Raw genomic sequence first — 14512 nt, forward strand, 5'->3', positions numbered from 1 at the left:
AACACAAATGAAAAATTGCAAGTCTAGTACTGAAAGGTTTGTGACGGTTTTATAATAACTCTCAATGTGGTACATATTGTGATCTCTACTTAGGCGATTGTTACTAATTAACAATGGTATCCTCTAATTTATGTTATAAGTAGCTAGGCTATCATATGGTTATGCACGTTGTTACTATATGTTTATGTGTAAGTTAATTGGTCATCTCCAAATTGTGATGGTGAGTTCAAATCACAACTTATCATGTTTAGTAACACATGATGCATTGACCATAACATATTTATTTGATCCGGTGAAGGTGCGTGATTCAATAATAACGTACTGACGTTTATCTGTTATATAGTGAATGATGGTCGTAACTCGTACGTGTATCAGTGTATGTCCACATCCCATCTCAAATTCGATACATAGTCCCGCACGTTACTTATTATGCATGCATTTTTGCATGAGGTAATTATGTATGTGATGTTGTAAGACTACTCTTATTGGCAATCTCACAATCTCAATCTTACATTATAAAATTAATTTCTCTCTCTTCAATCTACATAATTTAACTCATCACAATCTTTTATACACATTCACAACCCATCCCAACTTAAAAAAAATATTTTTTTAACGAAGTCCGTTTTTAATAAAATTTATATCGGAATGTTCATAATTTTTTTTAAGAAATATCGTGTATTTAATTATTTTTTTTAGTTAGAATATTAAAAGTTAATTAAATAATTAAGTTATTGGGAGTAGTTTGGATTGCAATCTAGGTTTGCTCCACAAACATAGATTGCTAATCTAGATTGCATTATTATTTTTTTTTAATTTTGGGCCCACCAATCTCATTATGAGATTGCCAATGCGAGTGGTCTAATGTTATATATGATTTGATTTATTTATTGTTAGTTTATTGGTCTGCCTAATATTTATTTTATTGGTATGAGTTTTGTTACCTTCATTTTTTGCTATGTTCAGTCCTTCTTTGCGATAGTCTGATACTCAGACATTATGACTTAATGACCTCTGATTTTGAATTCGGAAATACTAGGTTTTTTTAATCTTTGATGCCGGAGTTTTGCATAAATTTAAATGCTATTATACTATTGTCCAATTTGGTTGCTACCAAAATTTATGTAATTTGAAAGATAGTATAGTGCCATCTAAAACCGTTACATTTTACAACATTTTATCTATTATTATTGTGCTTCAATGATTATAGCAGAAATCTTCATTTTTTTTTAAAATGACCTGTTTTTGTATGTCTTGCTATTACTAATCTGGTGTTATAAAATATAAGTTTTTCCATAAAAGATTTAGATTGAAATCAAATAAGTCACATCTTCCCCCAACTTCAATTTATTTAATTTATTAAAGTTTTAGCATCCATCGTGTCTGTGTTATTTGTGTTTCATATACTCATTAAGCAATTGACTATATTCTTTCATGAGTTAGGTTTATATGAATTTCCGGTCGAACAACGACAAGAAGAGTCAAAACTTTTAGATAATTTATAAAATTTGATGTTATAAACAATCTGATCTGATTATATCGGTTGAACTTTTATTTAATATTAAACGTTGTTTCCAATATCATGGAATGTTTCATTTGATTATGGCATCATGAAGACATGTTCATTGGCGAAGCTTGGGCTTCGTCACGACGGTGACTGAAGTCACGGACTTAAAAATTTTCGGGTCGATAATTCGGTTCGTGTCGGTGGTTCAGTTCGGGTTGGATCAAACAATATGACATTTATATATCTAATGTTTTTTCATTCATTCAAAACGATTGTTTTTGCAATTAAAATAAAGCTAGATAATTTTTTAACTAACAAGATCTAAAAGATTCATAATAATGCGAGAGCCAGGAGTAAGAGTTAGTATTTTAGAAGAAGAATTACAAAGCAACTCGACAACCTTTCAAATTTTTGAATTCCTCAATTATGGATTCCGAATCAAATGTTTCAGCAATTTCTTTTCTATATAAACCACCAAGCTATTTGCGATATACTCATTTGACATCTTATTGCGAAGACAATTCTTAAATATTTTTATTGCTGAATCACCATGATTCACTTCATTAGCATTTGACTGTGGTTGTTGCGGAGCTTCTGAATCACCATAATTTTCTTGTTGATTTACGTGGTTAAGATCCACGTCATTAGTATTTGATTGTGGTTGCTGTGGAGCTTCAGAATTAACCGGCTCACTAGATGAAGCTTTGTGACATTTACTCGTTTGTTCGTCATCCGTTATTTTTTTTTTTGAAAAAAGAATAAATAGTATCTTGCTTTTTCATGATTTACCTATGTAAGAAGATTCAATAGGGTGAGTTAAAGTAAAATTTCACCATACAATATCAATTACAGCTTAGTTGATTAATTTCCCCAAATCCCCAATTCCACAATTACAAGCCCTAATTTTATAATATTTGAACATTAATCAATATAAATGCAATACAGTTTCTAACAACACAAATACGAACTATTACCTTGCCAATAGGACTGAGCAAAGGGTGGTAGGCGGTGGACGATGGATGATAATTGTTGTGGCATGCGGTGGTCTCTGGTCCGGTAGGAACATCCGAACATGCTACGAAGGCGCATATGAGTTTTATAAAAATCCAAACCCTAATCAGTAATCAATCCACGTTCATTTTTTTAATGGTTTGTTTAAACAAGTTTTATTTTTACAAATAGCCCTCTCAATTTTGAGTTTTATAAAAACAAAGCTTTTTACTATATTTTGTAACTTTTGTATATAAAACTTGTGTTGCTTTATAAAAAAACCAAACGATGAGGTATTATATTTAAAAAAATAAGTGGTGACCGGTAGCGTTTCGGAAAAATACATCGGGAGGTGACCGCGCTTAATACCTATAAAATTTTTTGGGAAAAATCGCTAGATTACCCTACGAACAGAGAAAACGACAGTGACCGGAGCCACCCCAGATCCTCAAAGAGTTGCGCCCCTGGACATGTTAGTCCTTTCGGATTGGGGTGTTTTCTTAGTGAAGATCTAAGTGTCAATGTACATGAGATGAATTTAGAGACTTTTTGTTTCCCTAGGGCTGGTCTTGTTCCAATCTCAGGATGAGACCACCCTCTTAGTAATTGATATGTGTATATCTTAGGCTATATGAAGTGACGGGTTACAAACCGAGGAACGCAGAGACTTAGCCGCAGTGCGTGAAGAGAACTACAAGCGACAAATGCAAAAGTACTACAACACGCGGGTAAAACTCTGCAACTTCAATGTAGGAGACTACATACTGCGTAACAACGAGGCTTCGAACCAAGAACGCCCGGGAAAGCTGGCCCCGGTCTGGGAAGGGCCATACATTATCAAAGAAGTCCTGGGAAAGGGCGCATACCGGCTCGAAAGGCTCGATGGCACTCCCATCCCAAGAACATGGAATGGAGCTCAATTACTCAAATGTTATATGTAGATCAATTCCAAACTTGTAAAGAAAAGGCCTAGAGCCACTTCTAATGGAAATGATTCTCCTTTCACAATGTGTTGATAGCCTTACCTTTATACTTATGAACTTCCCACACTGATGTGCCGGTATTCACCGCATAAATGGGGGAAGAAGTAAGTCGTTACGTGTGGAAGGCGGCAAAACCCGCATAAACACAACGCTAGAAATCTCAAGTTTCAAGGAAAACCTACACGCAGGTCAGATGTAAGTAAAGTTTAGCCATCCTTGTAAGTGCAAGTGACAGTCTTACCCGCACAATCACGAACAAGGAAGCAAAACTTCAACCTATCATCTACCACGTTCAAAGGTTAACTTATTCTGAACACTTAGAAAATTTTAAAGGAAAAGATGAGGAAAACTTCCACGCAGGTCAGATATAAGTAAAGTTAAGCCATCCTACTAAGTGTAAGTGACGGTCATACCCGCACAATCATGAAAGAGGAAGCGAAACAAACTTATAATTTACCACGTTAAAAAGTTAACTTATCTAAGTACTAAAGAAATTGCTAAGTTAGATCAAAACATACGTAAAATAAACAAGGCAAAGAACTAACACAATCTTTATTCCATCAAATTCAAATATTACAAAGATAGCTATACAAAAGCAAAAATCTAACTTAATGGTGGAAAGGGATCTTCAGAATCAAGCTTCAGGACCACTTCCACTTGGACCCGCTCCATTAGTAGAGCGTGGTGGTTCAAGAAAAGCTTTAAGGATAGCTAGCCCATCATCAGCAGCAGCGACTTCGTTCACCTTCTCCACCACCGGATGCGGGAAGGCGGCATACTGATTCACTGCTTGGTCATAAACAGCTTCAGTATCCACATCATACAAAGGGAAGTTGGAAGGCGGGATGCCTTTCTCAACGAACCCTAGACCAAGCAGGAAGCCGGCCTTTTGCAATCCTCATGAGAAGCGTTGAGGGCTGCGCTCATAGCATCGTCATAAGACGTCTCTGAGAAGACCCGATGCACAACCTACAAAGAAAAAATACATCAGAACCTTTTCTATTTACAAAGAAAAGCGTAAAGACATGAAAAGCTTACCTGAGACAATGCTTCTCGAAGAAGCCATTCCTTGGCAACCAGAGCTTCTTGGAGGGCGGCTTGAGCTTGGGTACAGGCGCGTTCGGCTTCACTTTTATTAAGGTTGGCAAGCAACACTTCCTTTGCAGCAGCCTCTTCGACGCCCTTTAGCTTACGCTCAGTGTGGTCAAGCACGCCCCTCTGGTCCAGGATCTCTTGGAGCTTCTTCGCGTCCTCCATCGCCAAGGCATCATGAGCCTGTTGAAGCGCCTCTAATTTAGCTTTAAGTTCCTCATTCTCGAGGCGTAGAGGCTCAGCAACAGCTTCAGCCTTGGTGGCCCTTTCAGTTGCGTTCCTAGCAATTTCCTTAGCCAGCCGAAGCTGTTCGTTAACAGCTTGGGCAGCCTTGGAACGGGCCTCGAGACGGGCCTGAACCTCAACTTCAAGGGCCTTGAACGCCTTCTCCTTCTCTGCAGCTGCGGCGGAGAGCCTCCTATTCTCCTCCCGGACAGCCCGCGCCTGAGCCACCTCTTGAATGCGAGCTGCTTTTAACTTGTCGTTTTCACGACAAAGCAGCTCGACGCGCGGCTGCATCCGGGCCAGGAGAACCCGAAGCTCATTGGTTAGCCTCCTCCTGGTAGCTAGCCATGGCTTCCCCCAACGCACCACTGGGAGCTGCGTGACGAGCCCAATCCACGCACTCCACAGGGGTGCGAAGGGTTGTTCCTCGGCGGATGTTCCATCGTGGAACATACACTTCATTGGAATCCGACACTGCAAAAAACAAAAAGCAGTTAGGAAAAGATGATATAAAAATATATATATATATATATATATATAATAATAGGCCAAGAGAACCCTACGCACCTGTAGGGTCAATAACAGGCCGATAGCCGCCAAACCCGTCACTTGAACCCAAGGGAAATCCGTCCAAGAGGTCAGGTAGATGGGAAGGAGGCAGAGGTTGGCGAGAAGCCCCATGCATACCTGAAGGATCGGCCGTCGAGGCCGATGACGGAGGAGGCATGGTGAAGTCCGCCGCGGTCGCCGCTGCGGAGTCCGCAGCAAAAGTAACCGCCGGCTCGGTGAAAGATGCGGTAAAAATGGCACTCTCAGCCGGCGGTGACGTCATCACAGCTGGAACAGTAGGCTTAATGGAATGAGCAACTGAACCAGCGGAAGCAGGCGCAGCCGCCTGGGTCGTCGCCTCAGTTAGGATGACCAAGCCTACCGTCACGGGCGGAGGGGTACTCCTCCCCGCTCCACCCTGGAATTCGTCAACATCCACGCCTGCACAAAGAAAAGTATTAAAGATGGAAAACTATGAAGTTAAAAATAAAGTTTGTACTTACGGGTTTTCTTGAGCCTGAAAGTGCGGACAGGCGGGGATGAACCCGATGGAGCCGGCCTCTTTGCGCCGCTCACAGTCGTCATCCGGGGCTCTCCGGAGGTGACAGTCGTCACAGCCTCCGGAGCGGTGGTCTTTGTGACAATCGTCAATTTCAGGTTAACTCCGTTAACTCAACTCCGTCAATTCAAACTTTAAGATCGTTAAATCTATAACGCACACTTCATTACATTTAAACTAGGGTTTAAATGACGCTTAACACTTACTACATGTGTAGTCTTTCGGGATTTGCACCGAAACGCAAACGAGTTGACGCAAACGATTGATAAATAAACGAAAAACGTCAAAACAATAATTATGTGATAATTATGTGTTAGATATATGTGTGTTACTTGATTTTGTTATGTGGAATGTTAAACAAGAAACAAGAACCAATTAGTTAGGCTAGAGATGTAACACTTGAAAGTAGAGGGACTAGAGTGTAACTTGTATCATTATAAATATATCCTTAACTAAACTCTAACCTATTATTTTCTAAACCTACAACCCCGATCGGCCTCTCTCTCCTTTGTTCTCCACGGCTGCCGTCCACAAACACACACATATACACATCAAATCAAGTGTTTGATCCAAGAACAAGGTGCTAGGAAGGTATAATTGATCATCCCTTACCTCCTTGTTGTTTAATTTTGATGTTTAATGGGTTAATCAAAAACCCTAGGCAGCCGATTTGCTTGTATATGTATGAGTTAACATGATGGTTGTTGAATTCATGATGATTGATAACTAGTATTGATGTTGATGCATGATTGATTGTTGTCTTTGATTTGAGTTGAAATACAAACCCTAATCTTGCATGCATGGTGTAATTGACATGCATGGATAGTGGTGGTAGTGTCTAGCATGTTATATGATTGATTTATGGTCCATAGATAGTTAAATTGTTGAGTTTTGATGTGAACAGATTCTGGACAGAATGTGTATACGATGTTTAAGTGACTGTAACGAAGTGTAAACGTGAAAATTGGTTGAGATTGTGGGTACTGCAGTAAACTAGGTTGAGTCTAGTTTCTATAAAGTATAAGTTTGTAATTTTTGGACAAGTAGAAGTTTACTTTTATGATTGCAAAGCTGAGCTGTTAGACCTGCTGTTAGGTTATGTTGTAAATGTTATATCTCATGAACTACGAGACCAATTGGGTTGGTTCCACTTCTGGAAGTTGACTCATTGAGTTAGGAACCAAACCCAAGTGGTCTTGCATTTATTGGATTTTTCGTTTAACGGGAATTGCAAATAACATTCTGTTGCGCATGAATCTGACTGATATGAGTTTGCTGTAATGTTTTGGTCATTATAAGAAAAATATGTGGAATAAAAATAAGATAAAGTATGTTCTGGAAACCTAAGACATGTATGTTTCAGTGGTGATTTTTGGTGAATTAATTGAGATGATATGATCGGTGAAATAGTACAATCTTTCAAGTAGAAATTCTGTCACAGTGAAACTAGCTGCTGAGTTGTGTATAAATGCATGAAATATGATATTTCTTATATAATTGTTATGTTTTGACCAAAATACCTTGCGGGGAATAGTTGCAAATTGATTGCCATGATTTGACCAAATTGCCCTTATGGGGAATAATGGCTAGTAATTGTTATTTGTTGACCAAAATGCCCTTACGGGGATAATTGCTAGTAAAGTATGTTATTAATACATGACACAAAAGTAATTGTTCACTCACGTATCGTATCACAATTGTACTTGTTTAAGTCACACACGATTCACAAACGAAACACGAAACATGTTACGTGCATAGGTATTATGTGCCGAGTCTAGAGACTCGTTAAACATACCGATACTTAGAAAATCTCTTTGTTATTTAGAACGCTAGAGAGTTTCTACGACGCGCATCACTTGGTGATCTAATTCGGGATATTCTTCGCAAACAGTGAGTTCACTTACCCCACTCTTAAACTGTTTTCAAACGTTTTTCACTTGGGGGAGATAACATACTCCGATAAACGCATTTTCTGAGATAAACGCATATTTAAGATTTTGTTATAAATTATATATCACTTGTAAAGGCTAAGCGGCAAACGTAACATTTGAAGTCCCACACATCGAACCGGTTAATATTTGGAATAGCGAGTCACTGTTGAGTAGTACTACTGGGTTTGACAAACCCCACCCGACGCTAAGCTCAACTGGAGGTTGAGTGGGTGTAATTTTGGCTAACACTTACCATGGTCTGGGTTGACCTGGTGACGGGCACTTGATAAACAGTCAGCTTCGGTCTCGAACCACTTAGCGATACTTGTTGTATAGATTAGCTACCTATCGATATATAATTTGACGTAACACTATCTGGTAATGCAAAACACTTAAACGCCGTAACGTGGTTACGCAACACTTAAACGCCGTAACGTGGTTACGCAACACTTAAACGCCGTAACGTGGTTACGCAACACTTAAACGCCGTAACGTGGTTACGCAACACTTAAACGCCGTAACGTGGTTACGCAATACTGAAACGCCGTAACGAGGTTACGCAAAACGCTAAACGATTTATCTTATATAACTTGTGAACTCACCAACCTTGTGTTGACACTTTTAGTATGTTATTCTCAGGTAGCCGAGGCGGGCGCGCGGTTTAGGAGCATGCATTAAATGAAAACACTTTTATTCTGCAAACTTATTTTTAACAGTTATCTTTGGTTTTAAGTCGTCCTGCGTGACGCAGCTTTTGAATTAAGGTTTTTACGCTTCCGCACTTATTTGCATTTAAACGTTTTTATGGTTTGATTATAACTGATGATTCCGATCCTGCCAGTTCACACCCTCTGACGGTAAAACTCCGTTAGTGGATTTTGAGGGTGTGACAGTCTTCTCACCACCGGGGTTCCCCGCCACCTCTTCGCTCTCGGCCTCGGAGTCAGACCGAGGCACCGGATCGGCAGTGGAGGCCACCTTCTCCTTCCCCTTCCCGCCGGCAGCCTTCTTCTTCCGCACCAACGGAGGACCATCTGCGGATTCCTCATCAGAACATAAGATTAGAGGAATTCCAGCAGAGGTTTCAACATTGAGGGGTCGAGGGTTGAATAGCGCCTTACCTGGCCGCCTGGCGCTCAGGATCTCGTGGCCTAGCGGGTAGACCTCCACGAACCGATCCGCCGTTTGTTCTAGGATGGGCAACTCGTTCTCGTCTAGAGCGCGAGTACCCATCCGAGCTGGACCGTCAGCCTCCCGTGGATACAGGGGCGACTGCAAGTCGTTCCCCTCTGAAATAAACAGGAAAGAAGTTAGAAGAGATTCTAAATCAACAAAAAGAAACATAGCATAACATAAGGAATCGAGTTCAAACCATATTCGAGGATGATCGGGATCTTTCGCGCATCCGCATCCTTCCACACCCGGCTCATCCCGAGCATCACCATCCCGGACTCCGCAAACCGGTAAACCGGAGATTGGACTCGGGATATCCTCGAGAATCATTCCGCCTCCTGGTAGTTGGAGGCGTGAAGGCTGGGAAGTGCTTGCCCATTTTTGAATTTCATGGCAAGGGGGATGGCACGGGCGGAGATGAAGAACTCCCGCTTCCACGCGCGAAGACTGCGCTCGGTTGCGCAAATCTTGAAACCCTTTATCCGGGTTATCAGGGTATACCACCCCTGGATGCACCTCCAAGAGTAGAAGGTCATCAGGCGGTCGACAAAGGGCTCAATGCCCAGAATCCGGCACACCCACTCGAAGTGCCGAATCTTGGCAATCGCCATCGGGTGCACCTCGGTCAGGTGCACACCGTGCCTCTCCAGGACACGGTACACAAACTTTGTCAATGGGAACCTAAGATTCCCATAAACAAAGAATGCAGCATATACCCCGATCTTGCCTCTGGGGGCATCGTACACCGTCTGATGGGGTTCAGGAAACTCAGGCTCGAGAGACTCGAGCATGAACTTCCTGACGACGTACTGATATAGATCGACAGGCAGAGCACACTGGCACTCACCAGCAGTACTCTTGTCATCGGCTGTAGCTTCGACATCGTGAGAAGACATATTGCAGATGAAAGAAGAAAACGATTTCAAGAGAATGCTCGACTAAGAAAAGGTGAGTATTCGCCGGAAATCGTTAAAGATGAAGAGAGAAGTGAAAGTGTGAATTGCAAAGGACCCTCTCCCCCTTTATATACTAATCGCAATTAATGCGATGAATTTAATGCGGAAGAGAGAGAAATCGAAGGTGCAATGAAACTATGACACGTGGCAAAAAGCAAGCTGGCAACAGCTGTTGAAAGGACGCGTACCATTAATTTCGCGGCCACGCGCCCGAAAAATCGCGCCCACGCGCCTGAAAAAGCGTCTGGAATGACCAGGTACTGTCACGTCACCATAACTTCCTGCACGTCCTGACACAGTCAGAAGAAACCGTCGCACGACGTTTCAGAGGTTTGGACTGTTCTTATCCTTTCACCAACTCTTCGAATTTCAAAATTCAAAAAGATTCAAAAGTAAGCGGGAAAATACCCCCTACCTTGGCAACCAAGTAACCATAAGACGGGTGCGGGTACAGTGTCAAGGCAAAACCCTTCACATACTTAGCACCCGCAGGGAATTGACGCCAGGAATACCTTGGCAACCAAGTAACCATAAGACGGGTGCGGGTACAGTGTCAAGGCAAAACCCTTCACATACTTAGCACCCGCAGGGAATTGACGCCAGGAATACCTTGGAAGTAAAGTAACTATAAGACGAGTGCGGGTACAGTGTCAAGGCAAAACCCTTCACATACCTAGCACTTCGCAGGGAAATGAAACCAAGAAGGATCTTCTGGGCCATGCTTGCGCAAACGAGAATAACATCCCCGCATAGCGGGAACGTCGAGAACTAGATTGTATGAAGCTTCAAGATGGAATTGGTGGTTTTAACATAATTGATCACTATGTTCAAAACTACCAAAACCTCATGGAGAATCTACACAAGAGGTACTCAACGCTCCTGACTTGCGAGGAAGTAACAGACCTACCCGCATCATACCCAAAGATCAAGCAGAACAGTGGGAAATTCTGCGTGACATAGGACTTCCGCGGGAAGAATCACCACGGAAAACCTAAAAACTAAACCCTTTTCAAAACCCCTTGCTAAGTCCAAAAGTTCACCTCACTTATTAATAATTCATGAGAAGAACATTGGACTGAGGGGACTTGAAGAGGTAGGTCCCAGCAGAGGCCAGTTGGACCCGCAAGACTCACATTGAACAGGGACGTCTGCGCAACGACCAACTGCTCACGCAGGACCCACCATGCTCAGAGAAAACCTTACGCGCAGTACGCCAGCTGTACCCGCAGGGAAAGCCTCCCAATGGTGAAGTACCCCGCCTGTTCCCGCAGTTGCGGATACAAGCCATCAGGGAAGGCTACCCGCACTAACAGCAAGGTTACACGCACAAGGCACTAGCTACTTCAGTAGTCACATGAAGGAATGAGCAAGGCGGGAATACTCCCGCCTAAATGAGCCAGTCCGTATGCTTCTGGAAGATCTTTTGTACTATACCTACTAAGGTATGGGCAGAACAGACGATTTGACCAGAACAGCCCATGAACCAATCACAGGGTGACAGCTCACCGACAACAGTACGAGGAGGAGCACCCTCTAGTACTGTTTGTCACTATTAGCCGCTGCCTACTCACCAACCCTTACGATGGGACGTGCGCAGCCTACAGTTGGTGGAACAGTGCGTAGCCGGCAGTAAAGGAACAGTGTACAGCCGACCTTGTTACTGTCGGCCGTAGCCTATCCACCAACCAGCATGGCCTGTGCGTAGTCCACTGTTGGTGGAACAGGAATACTATTCAGCCGGCTGTACCTTCTAGGGAACCTACCTTCGGCTATAAATACTCCAACACCTTGGAATGGTAAGGACATCATCTGATATCTCATCTTATCTAGCAATCTCTTAATATACACTTATATTCAGAGCAATCTAGTCTGATTCTCATGCCGGAGGGTGGTCACAAGGAGGAACCCCCCCCCCCCTTTCTCAGTGACGAGCTTACGGTGTCTGTTTTGCAGGTCATATGAAGAACAATCTTCTCTGCTGAACCTCATCCTCGTGGGAAACATTACTTAACCCCCAGATTATCTATAATCTGCCCAGGGTTCACTTAGTGTTTCTTCAAATACTTTGTTAGGTAATATCATGATGCGTTCATCGGTGTTTACTTATAATCACGGTTAATATACCATATTTGGTGAATACAATATGTTTTTACGTTATATTATAAATTACCACATTCATGTATTGTGAATGCACAAGCTAGTGTTTACTTGTATTAAGCTATGCACGATCATTAGTTACGAAAATACCAATGCGTAAAATCATCTCATCTAAGCATATACTGCATCTATAAATATTATATATTGTTGAAAATGATCATCAAATCCTTATTCTCTTTTGCCAATAATAATGGTATTTTGTGATTCCTCGTATGCTTTATGAGTTTTGTGACATTATAACCCTCCCAGATTGTTTTCTTCACATAGTACTTGCTTGTTCCTAATGATTGCTACATGAGTCTTGTGATGTTGATTTCGATCCATGTTATTTTCGTTAAAATACTCTTTATATTTATTTATTGATAAAACTTAATAATTTATGTTTTTTATGAAAAAAAAATAATTCCAGTTGTGAAAGACAACAACCAGCTTGATTCTTTTCCATGTGCTCAGGATTCTGGTGTCAGTTCAATGCTCTTTGGTCGATTAACCACCATCTATTAATTGTTCTTGTTTGACTTTTGTGCATTTATCATTTGACTTTGACTTATCATATTAATCATTCAAGTGGTTTTAGTTTAAACTAGAACTATGATGACTTGTTTTCTTTATAATTCTAATATTCCATCAAATTTTACAGTTCTCTTCCATCAGATTTCACCATGAACAATATCAACAGAGGATGGATGACATCGTTTTCGAGAGGAAAAGAAAAACCCGGGAGGGAAAGAAAAGGGTGGATGCTCGTGGTCCATGATCTCTCGGGTTCCTCTATAGCTGCCGCCTCTATGATTACTCCCTTTGTACCTTGTCAAGGCTCTGACCGTGTTTCACGATCAAACCCTGGTGCTTGGCTTATCCTGCGACCCCATGGTGTCTCAATCAACAACTGGAAGCCGTGGGGCCGCCTTGAAGCTTGGCGTGAAAGGGGACCAGTAGACGGGTTAGGTTATAAATTTGAACTTGTCACTAATTCTGGTATGACAAGCGGGATTCCCATTTCTCAAGGCACAATGAATATAAAAAAGGGTGGCAAATTTTGCATTGATGAAACATTAAAAGATTCGAGAGCTAGCCCACTATCGAACATCAAAGGGTTTGTGATGAGTTCAAGTGTTGAAGGTGAGGGGAAAGCAAGTAAACCTATGGTGCAGGTGGGTGTGCAACATGTTACATGTATGGCTGATGCTGCACTTTTTATTGCGCTTGCAGCTGCAATTGATCTCAGTATGGACGCGTGTAAGCTCTTTTCTAGCAAACTAAGGAAAGAGTTTTTGCAAGACGAACAAGATTTTCTTTCATAAGTTTTTTTAAAATTATTATTCTTTTCTTCAAATTATTCATATGCAATGATAACCAATGAAATTAGTGAACTAATTTTGGATTGAGCATGCCAATTCTTTTTCTCATGCTTAAAAAATATTTATGGGAGGGTTTGACTTCATTTTTTTTGTACATTAATTCAGTTTGGTATGTGTACGGTGCTTTTGATGTTGAGATTTGAGGATGATATTGTGTAGACAAAGTTTTTTTTAATGACATGTACTTTGTGATCAAGGAAAATTGTTCTTGAACATGTAATACTATGTTTGATCGGATTGAATGTATTTTTTATTTTAAGAATTGGACCTAAAAACTTTTTGGGTGCAACATGATGTTTATTTACATTAGGTTATAAGATGCATTCTTTAATCATTATTTGAATCTGGAAAAACAAGAATGTCAATTTGAACATAATCCGAATAACGAATTCAGATTCAGGTTTTGAATGCCCAAATTGAGTCGTTATATAAATCGTATTTTGGCTTGAATTTTAATTGGAACTCGATTGTATGAATTTCGAACCAAGCCGGCACGATTATCCGAATTCTAAGTATATAGTTTTTATAAAAGGTATACATATTACTTTTATTTATTTCTCTCATAATTTTTGTTCTTTAGTCAACGCGATTTCGAATTTTCAAATTCAAATCGGTTATTCAAGTTTCAATGTCAAATCTCTCAAAAGCAATATGATGAACACTCCCACATCATGTTAGTCATTTAATGTACTAAATATTAGAATACAAATGTAATTCTATCATATTGTCACATGAAGATATATCATAATGTTATATTATATACTGTTTCATAATCCCTAAATTAGTGTATTGTGTAATTACAGATTGTCATAACCAATGAAATGTGCGGCCTTTTTTAGTGAATCTTTTTAAATCCAACTTGGTCAGGTATGAGTTTTGCACGTACCTTCCAAATACCAGATGGCCAACATCTTCACTAACGCTTAACACATGTTCCTTTTGAAGACTTCTGCTCTAGTCTTAGCATTTGTTCTCCTCACACTTTGACAACGAGGGTATATCAGAATAGAGATGTTCAAAACGGTTTGG

The 14512-nt window shown here is 40.7% G+C and overlaps 1 protein-coding gene across 1 annotated transcript; it reads left to right on the plus strand.

Annotated features, from left to right (window-relative positions):
* Nucleotides 1-12174: 12174 nt before the first annotated feature.
* On the plus strand, nt 12175-13619 carry LOC143607803 (uncharacterized). The gene has a single exon (XM_077083111.1). It carries the CDS (start codon nt 12785-12787, stop codon nt 13424-13426), a length of 642 nt encoding a protein of 213 aa, XP_076939226.1. The 5' UTR covers nt 12175-12784; the 3' UTR covers nt 13427-13619.
* The last annotated feature ends 893 nt before the right edge of the window (nt 13620-14512 follow it).

The sequence above is a fragment of the Bidens hawaiensis genome, unplaced genomic scaffold, assembly GCF_021521415.1.
Source record: "Bidens hawaiensis isolate Kalapana, Puna unplaced genomic scaffold, B.hawaiensis_p1.1 tig00086879_1, whole genome shotgun sequence".
Classification (NCBI taxonomy): domain Eukaryota; kingdom Viridiplantae; phylum Streptophyta; class Magnoliopsida; order Asterales; family Asteraceae; genus Bidens; species Bidens hawaiensis.